Source organism: Helianthus annuus, chromosome 7 (assembly GCF_002127325.2).
Source record: "Helianthus annuus cultivar XRQ/B chromosome 7, HanXRQr2.0-SUNRISE, whole genome shotgun sequence".
In the NCBI taxonomy this organism is placed as follows: Eukaryota; Viridiplantae; Streptophyta; class Magnoliopsida; order Asterales; family Asteraceae; genus Helianthus; species Helianthus annuus.
Window position 1 is genome coordinate 8153256 of NC_035439.2, and position 8864 is coordinate 8162119.

Below are 8864 nucleotides of genomic sequence, written 5' to 3' on the forward strand. Positions count from 1 at the left end.
GAATTGTTGTAAGTATCATTTGTATATGTCGTCATTTTTTGTTGCCTTTTGCCCGTTTGGATCGTGGGCGTGTGTTGTTTGTTAGCCTTTTACCCGTTTATCTCGGAGGTTTGTTAATGAAGTTTACATTTAAAAGAAGTAGTTAATAAAAAAACTAATTTAATTAAAAAATATATATGCCAATGAGGTAGTGGTGGAGTGGTTGGGAAATACTTGGTGTTCCTTGTGATCCAGGTTCGACTCCCCCTCTTCTCATTATTTTCTGCGGCATCCAGGTGAAGGAGGAATACGGGTGGCGTCGGTTCGTTTTGGATGGGAAACGAGGTTTTACCGATTATTTCATTGTCGTGCATTCGGGCGGGTGGAGGTCGGGTTTCCACGCATCTAGGAGAGCCAAGTGGCTGGCAGCGGTCGAGTAGTCGACCTTGGTCACAGCACCTGGTGTCACGGTAGTTGGCACGTCGTTACTTGCCGTTTAAAAAAAAATAAAAAAATAGATATGTTGCATTTAAGGTTGCTTAATGCTCATTTAATGTATCTTAAAATCAGCAAACATTGACGATTCAGTGAGACATTAATTGATTCATTTAATTATGGGAAACAAGTCAACAATTAAGTCTATCCGGACCCACTTCATTCATTTTTTAACCAATTTTTCATCCACTTCACATTAGCTTTCTCTCGAGTCTCGACAACAATGGCTCACTCCATAACTTCCACTCTTTACCCTTCTTCTACTTCATTTAAATTAAATATTTAATAAAATATGTTAAGTTCTTTTTTTGTATATATTTGTAAAAAGTTTAAAAAAATTGAGTCAATTGTATAAGATTTTCTATACCCATATGGACCTTCATGACCACATGTCGCCGTTTTATTAAACACCGACAAATTAGCTGTTATAGCTTCATGTTGATTTTTATTAAATATAACTAGGGAGAAAGCCCGTGCGATGCACGGCATGCATAATAGCTATTGTTTGTTCGTGGTAAGACGTCTGACACGACCGGTGCATAACATGTAAGACAATACGCCTACAAAGGGGCGTGCTTAAACTTTATTAAACCATGTACCATAAGTTATTTCCTTGGCAAAACTTGCCGGCCAAAAAGAAGTGAAAAAAGATGTCTTCCAAGGAAAAAAAACATGAAACAGAAAAAGGAAAAACGCATAAACTCTCGCACGCCTTCCTATCTTATTGGATAACACATAGACCAAACTTTAGCTAACGCATGCCACCATCATCCCCAATCCCATCACCAGCCAACTGAATGCAGTGAAATAACGAAAAGAAAACTATTAAAAATGGTATATTATGTTTACGTATATATGCATCGAAAAGTAGTACGGGTTTTCATTACTAACACTAAGTGCAGACGGTATACCTTTCATGTGGGTCACTGTCAACTGTTTCTTCTGAATCCGAATCTGCATAAGTAGGCCTGGAAAGGAAAAGCACGAAACATTTATGTAGACGGTTATCCAAAAATAAATATGTACAATTACATTGTTAATGGAAATCAATCAATTATAGTTGAAAGTTTTTATGTTGCCTTTCCGTTTATAACGACACCAAGTTTATTTTTTTCAAAAGCCAACTTCTCCCCTTATATGTCTTTACACATTCGAAGTGATGTGTTACCAAGTTTTTTTATTCCTATTTTTTTAATGTAGAACAACGCACTTTTGTATTTACGAACTCAAGTTTCCGACTGTTGTAGCCTCCTAATTTTAAAATATAGTAAACATATACCAGGTATGTAAATAACATTTCAGATCGAGTAGAAAGGTAAATAACACATCTTTAATTAAAATGGTTTATTAAACAGGGCACGAATAAAGTGTAAGCCGATATATACCTTATGATCGCTTCAACGCGCTTAACTGGTGTCGGTATGGGTAGCACACCCTTGTCTTTAGCGGGGATCGATGGAGGTGTGGAAGAACCAAAGGGCTTACAACCATCCCCATCTAGCAGGACATTCTTGCAGTTGAAGGATTCAAAATGGCTATGATCATAATACGTACACGAATCAAGCTGGAGGGTCTGAGTGCTGCCCACAAGAGAGTGCAAACAATTCGACAGTGTTGAAATGCTTCCATCAACGTTCCTTACCATCACCGGAGTGAACTTATCCTGTATGTCAGTGGAATAAAGGTTATAGACGCGTGATAGGCCAGACTCTGCTGTGAGTATACTATGAGCAGTGGTCTTTGTCAAGCGTTGGGCGGTGTCTTCAAAGCAGACAACGACAGCTTCGGCTGTTGAGTCAAACACCTCGAGTTCTAGCCTGAAACTATGCAAGGTTTGTAATTTATTTTCAGTTATAAGCCTGCATGAGAATGGCTACAAATTAATACAACTAAACATTTTTAGAAACAAACCTTGCTCTCGGGAAGACAACGGGGTTTTCGCACCCATCACACCACATATCGTTGTCTTCACGCCCCACACCTTTCATGCAATTCCCACCGCCACATGTCAGCCTGAACCACTCTTAGCTATTGCGTATGCATTTGACTTCAACACGACAGGTGAATTCAGCACTCTGCATATATTACCAGCATAACTATAAACTTTAACCGTTTGATTCAAAAATGATAACCAATATCGTGCTTATCCAAAATGACATATCCTAAGTGTATATTACATTCTAATGCAAACCTGGTTTGACCTTAACCAAAATGACCAACGTTTACATATGCTTGGTTCGCCACGAACTACGTACACCCTTTATCTACCCAATACTTAAATTACATTTTATGTTTTCAATAAATATTTATAAACATGAATTCGGTATTAGAAAAACATTATTTTTTTCAGTATTAAAAATGTGTATTCGGTATTAAAAAATATTTATAACTGTTAAAAAACATTTATAAATATAAATGTGAATTCCATATTAAAAAATAGATTTCGGTATTAAAAAAAAACATTAATTTTTTTTCAACCGCAATATAGTCCTCCTATGTGATGTGGATACAACCAACAATCGTGTGGGGTCAGCTTGGTCGTCACAAACTATACGAATTTGGATTTGGTTATTGCCTGTCAAACTCGTAAACTGACTGTTAGGTTTTAACATACGAATGTAAGTCCAAACAGATGGTTGATTTAATGTGTTAAAAAAATAAGCTTGTGCCTTAATATAACAATCAACTCATACATGCATATGAAAATTGTATGATCATATGTAATAACAATCAATCTGTCACGAAGTCATTTCTTGATTTATAATAATACCATAAAAGGATGAATGTATATATATACCGAACATATGGTTCTTTTTGAGTCTTAACCAATCAAAAACATCCATATTTGTTTAGTAGCAATCTTGCTGTCTAACCCAAAATGTATGATAGAAAATCTAGCACCAAGATCCCAACTAAATGCGTTTTTGGTTATTGGGTTACCTTTGTAAATAATCCTTCAAGTATCCTTTTAACACACTTAAATTAATTAACTTAAGATCAAAATAAAAAATATATAAACAATAAGTCTATTAAGAATATATAATTTATTCTGGTATCAAATTCCTAAAACAGATAAGAAGAACTCAAAAGCATACCCTTGAGATATGTCCCATATAAAAGATTAACAAATTCAAATCACATAACCATACAATCAAGAAAACTAAAGCACATTTAGACCAAAAGAACGTCAATCAGATGATACAACAATACAAAACTATAATTGTTAAACAACGAAATTAAAAGAAAAACAGAGAAACTTACCTGGTGTTTTCTGATGACTAAAAAACCCTAGGCCCACAATTCACCCAAAACCTAGAAACTGATCGATTAATTTCTGAAAGGAAAACAGAAAAATGTATTCGATTTTTAATGATTATTGATTCTTGCTTTTGCAAAATAACCGGATGATCAGATAAGGGTTTTTAGTTTGTAGTGATTTAGGGTTTTGAATGAGAAAGGGGGTGAAGGGGACGATGCATTTTGTAGTTTTGGAGTTGAAAGGACTCATTTATAGAAAGCAACGGACATATTGAATGGTGGTTTCATGAATCACATTAATTTCTACAATTGCTTTTAGGTATATATATTTCTAATTACAACATAAATGTATTTAAGAGCCTCATAATGAAGGTTGTAAAATAGTTGATATAACTAAATTTTTAAGTATATATAGATTTAAGAGAGATATGCAAGTTGGTCAATATTTTAAAAAGCAAATTAAATTCAAATTTACTATTGATGTGATATTTTCAATTCCCTTGAGTTCATGCACACTGAATTCATCCTATTATTTTATATTTCTTTCTAAACCTGTTTGCTACCGTATATTGTATACTCTTTGACCAACTTAATTAATCTAAACTTTGACCAACTTAATTAATCTAAAAAATCTTAATTAATCTACACATTCCACATAAAAACAACTCATTTTCTAACTCACTCCAAATCAAATCCATATCAATATATTTAATAACTACACCAATCATTTATCTGTTATCCAACTAATTTCTGAAAAGGCTTATCTATAATCTTTTCCGTTACACAAATATAATTAATAAAAGCAGTTAAAAATGAACTAAATATCTAAGGCATTTGGTGTATCCTAACATCTGGAGCGTTAACGGTGACATGACATCTTAACCGGCATTGTACACCACTCCTGTGTTAAGAATCATTAAAAGAGGTCTTTGTTAACATGTTAACCGGATGTTAGACGTCTGAATTATTATTATTTTTTTTCACTTTTTAAATCGAAAACCATTAAAAATAAGGTTAGGTGTAGTTAAGTGAAGTTGAGGAGGGTTAAAGTATACCCCAAGGCTTAATAGTTAGGGTCGTAAGTTAAAGTCGAAACTTTTAATAGTTTTTTTTTTTTTTTTTTGAATTTTTAAAGTTTTAAAGAACAGAATAATACTTATCTTGATGCTTTTATGTTACACAAACATGTTTAATAAGAAGGCAGTTAAAAATGAACCGAATCTCTAAAAGTAAGAGTCGTAAGTTAAAGCCGGGGGTTAGCTGAAACTTCTACTAGTTTTGTTTTTAGAATTTTAAAAATCTTTAGAGCTAAATAAAACCTCTATCTTATCTAAAAAAACTTATCTGAATTCTTTTCCGTTACACAAACATGTTTAAAAAAGCAGTTAAAAATGAGCCGAAATGTCTAAAAGCTAGAGTCATAAGTTAAAGCCGGAGGTTTGGAGGTTAGCTGAAACTTTTACTAGTTTTATTTTTAGACTTTCGAAAACTCGTGAGATCTAACCAAAACTTCATTCTTATCTAGAAAACTTATCTTAATTCTCTTCCGTTACACAACCATGTTTAATAAAAGCAATTAAAAACGAACCGAATCTTTAAAAATCACAGTCGTAAGCTAAAACCGAAGGTTAAAGCCGTAACTTTCAAAAACTTTTACTATTTTTAACGGCTAACACGCATCCCTTAGAGTTTACTCTTAAAAATCCACCGAATAAACACCTGATACCACTAGGAAAAAAAAAACTTTTACCAGTTGAATTTTCAAAAATCTTAAATGTCCTTTAGACCAAGATAAACTTCTTTCTTACATAAAACTTAATTTATAGAAAAAAGAAAACTTAAATATAGAAAGCTCCTAAATATTATATAATCTCCCCACCACCATCCACACCTATATATTGGATATCTTCTCTTTCCCTCTTCTATTCATCGTATCTACAAAAACAAAAGTTCCGTATTGTTGAAATCTGGTGTTGTTAATTAACATGGGATCTGGGTTATCTTCATTTCTTGGTATCTACAGCGCACCGGCGGGTCCTCCGGTGACGGGTCTGGGTGATTTGCCGGAGAGTGTTGTGGGGCCGGTTCTCGGATACTTGAACCCGCAAGAGATCTGCCGGGTCGCAGCGCTTAATCGAGCTTTTCGGGCTGCTTCGTCTGCTGATTTTGTGTGGGAATCGAAATTGCCTGAGAATTATAAGTCTATTATATCCAGGGTGTTTGCTGATGATGACGAATTTGGATCAAATTTGTGTAAGAAAGATATTTATGCAAGATTGTCAAGAGCTAATTCTATTGATGGAGACACAAAGGTAATGATTTGGTTTTGTATGAACAATTGTTAATTGAAATCATTACATATTTTGCGGTCCGAATTGCATCATTAATCTGATCTGATAGAAGATGTTATTATGTATGGAAATCGTGAGTTTGGGTTTAGTTTTTACCGGTTTGAGTTTCCGGTCGGATCCGTAAACACTTTTAGTTCAAACGGGTCCTGTTTGTTTCAATCCGACGGGTTGACGGGTTGACCAGTTTAACTCATTTTTCTTTTATTTTTATTTTTCAAATGTGTTTATGTAATAACTTTAACTATTTGTGTGTTTTCTACGCTAAAGATTAAAAAGTCTAAACATAAAATGATAAATTTTAAACATAATTTTTAAAATAAAGATTTAACTATAGTACGTTGAAGCACTAAATTTCACAAAAATAAAAATAAAAATTAAAAAATAAAATAAAATAAATTTCTTTTTTCTGGTTTAAATGTAGGTGTTCATTTTAATTCCTGAATACACTTGTCATGTTTGATTCAAGTGGGTGACACGATTTTCGGGTTTGTGTCAGAATTTGATCCACAACCTGTGAATGCGACCCGTTTAACAACCCTAATAGTTTACTGATAATTAAAAGAATACATGTAAGACAATAAAAGGATGAAATCTTGGCTATGTCTATAGTTTACTGATAATAATTTCATTTTTACAGAAAGTTTGGTTGCATAAGGGCACAGGAAAACCATGTGTGTTGATATCTTTTAACGGTTTAACGATAACTGGCATCAATGACCGGAGATACTGGAGTCGAATTCCCACCGAAGAATCAAGGTAAAACACCATCATAGTTTCTTGATATTGGATCAACATTTCGAATTTCGTGTTTGAATGAAACATTGAATTGTTTATTTGTTTGTTTTCTGGATGTAGATTTCATTTAGTGGCCTATGTGCAGCAAATTTGGTGGTTTGAAGTTTCCGGAGAGGTGGAGTTCCCGTTCGCGGTGGGAACATACAGCCTGTCATTCCGCCTACAACTTGGGCGGACCGGGAGGCGGTTTGGGCGGCGGGTGTGCAACTGTGATCGGATTCATGGGTGGGACCGAAAGCCGGTGAGGTTCCAACTGACAACTTCTAATGGTCAAAAAGCAGTATCTGAATGCAACTTGACCTCACCTGGGATGTGGAATCTTTATCATGTTGGTAATTTTGTGGTTGAAGATTCAAAGGTGCCAATGAAGGTTAAGTTCTCAATGATGCAGATTGATTGTACACATACTAAAGGTGGTTTGTGTGTGGATTCAGTGCTCATTTGTCCCAAATAAAATTTTTAGTAGAGGATATGTAGTGGGGTCTGGGTGCGTTGACCCTAAAAACCCTGACGTTGAAGAGAGAGGGATGAGCTTGAGGAGAGAGGGGAGAGGGGGAAGTTCGTGGCCACAGACGGTTCCTTGGAGGAATGGGGCGTTTTGTGAGAGGCAGAATAAAAAGGAGAGAGGCGGGTCCGTTAGCTACTCGGTTTTTGGCCCGAAAATCCATCGTGGCCATTCGTGAGCTCCGGTCCGCTTCTGATGCTATTATTGGAAATCAGAGGTTGGGAGAATTTTTTTTAGATTTGCAAATAACCTTTTGGTATGTAAATATATATGGGATAATAATACACATTGTTGGGTGTAAAAATTTAAAGTATTTAGGTTATTGTTGTTTAAGAAATTTGAACTAGATGAAAAAGGTTAGCAAGTTAAAAATTCATAAAGTCTAATAAAATACTATCATAAACAAGAGTAGAACATGAATCATTAAACCCAAATACATACAAGTGACAATAATCATAAAAACTATAAACTTTAAGACAAAATCATGACATCCTTGTACGGTTCATAGTGTGGGAGTAGGAAGTGAAATCAACTAGGAACAACATAACTAAAACTGAAGAAAAAAAAAGGATAAAAATTGTGCAAAAATACACCACAAATAAAAAGCTTCATGACGATTTTTAAATCTTCAACCATTGTCATCCAAGACTGAAGAATCTACAATCTTTGATCGGAAATTTAACTAAACACAAAAAAGGGAGAAAGATTGAAGTTTTGGTTGTGATATTCAAGGTGACAGTCTCCTCTAATCGTCTAGTGTAAGATTGCTTAAATGTCGTTGTGATGTAAATCACAAGCCTACAGCCCTACAGGGTTCGGATAATATACCCGTGTCTTGCCATAAACACGCACCACATGCCTATGTACTTCTTCTAAATCACATACCCATGTGGTTTCCGATTCCACACACCTTGTGTACATAGCCATATGTCATGTTTCACTCAAAATTTCTACTTATTTGTTCTTTCCCTTGTCATACCTACAAGTCTACAAATAAATATAAGCCAATAACTATTGTACTCAACTTTTTGTCTAAAAAGATGACAAAATTGTACATCAAAGAATATGTATAATTTGAAATAGCATGTTATATTTCAAATATATTAGTAAAATACATAATAAATATATATATTTATTGCTGATAAAAAATAATAATACTATGTTATAAATCTAAATACATCCAATAACATTTAAGCATGTTCTTTATTATTGTTTTTAACGGCGGGAAAATTATTAGATGGTTTCTTTAACATTTTTCAAATGTATTAGTAAAATACATAGTTATAGTTTTTGTACAGTTGTACTCATCACTAAATTCATGTTTAAAACACCTATGGATTTTTGGGTCTGAAGCCCATTATGAGATACTGACTACTGAGTCAGTACTGACTGGGTCAAGCCCAGATCACCAAATTCTCCAATATATATATTGGGTAAAGTTCTTGTACAAATAATCTTAACATACTAAACATATAAATTGA

The 8864-nt window shown here is 34.1% G+C and overlaps 2 protein-coding genes across 2 annotated transcripts; one reads left to right on the forward strand and one right to left on the reverse strand.

Annotated features, from left to right (window-relative positions):
* Nucleotides 1-1027: 1027 nt before the first annotated feature.
* On the reverse strand, nt 1028-3934 carry LOC110866206. Its single transcript, XM_022115479.2, has 5 exons — nt 3736-3934; nt 2386-2549; nt 1860-2297; nt 1386-1442; nt 1028-1267 (listed from the first exon to the last, which is right to left on the reverse strand). The coding sequence occupies exons 2-5, from the start codon at nt 2460-2462 to the stop codon at nt 1222-1224; spliced, it is 618 nt and encodes a 205-aa protein (XP_021971171.1). The 5' UTR covers nt 2463-2549; nt 3736-3934; the 3' UTR covers nt 1028-1221.
* Nucleotides 3935-5602: 1668 nt separating this feature from the next.
* Nucleotides 5603-7687, forward strand: LOC110867792 (F-box protein PP2-A13). The gene is made up of 3 exons (XM_022116792.2): nt 5603-6044; nt 6721-6839; nt 6939-7687. Exons 1-3 carry the CDS (start codon nt 5718-5720, stop codon nt 7330-7332), a joined length of 840 nt encoding a protein of 279 aa, XP_021972484.1. The 5' UTR covers nt 5603-5717; the 3' UTR covers nt 7333-7687.
* The last annotated feature ends 1177 nt before the right edge of the window (nt 7688-8864 follow it).

Bases quoted from the DNA above. Each gene is read 5' to 3' on its own strand.
- LOC110866206 (XM_022115479.2), bottom strand. From the start codon at position 2,462: ATGAAAGGTGTGGGGCGTGAAGACAACGATATGTGGTGTGATGGGTGC. The intron at 1,443-1,859 runs GTATATATCGGC...TTTCCTTTCCAG, and splicing joins CGCGTTGAAGCGATCATAAG to GCCTACTTATGCAGATTCGG. The intron at 1,268-1,385 runs GTATACCGTCTG...CACTGCATTCAG, and splicing joins GACAGTGACCCACATGAAAG to TTGGCTGGTGATGGGATTGG.
- LOC110867792 (XM_022116792.2), top strand. From the start codon at position 5,718: ATGGGATCTGGGTTATCTTCATTTCTTGGTATCTACAGCGCACCGGCG. The intron at 6,045-6,720 runs GTAATGATTTGG...TCATTTTTACAG, and splicing joins CTATTGATGGAGACACAAAG to AAAGTTTGGTTGCATAAGGG. The intron at 6,840-6,938 runs GTAAAACACCAT...TTCTGGATGTAG, and splicing joins ATTCCCACCGAAGAATCAAG to ATTTCATTTAGTGGCCTATG.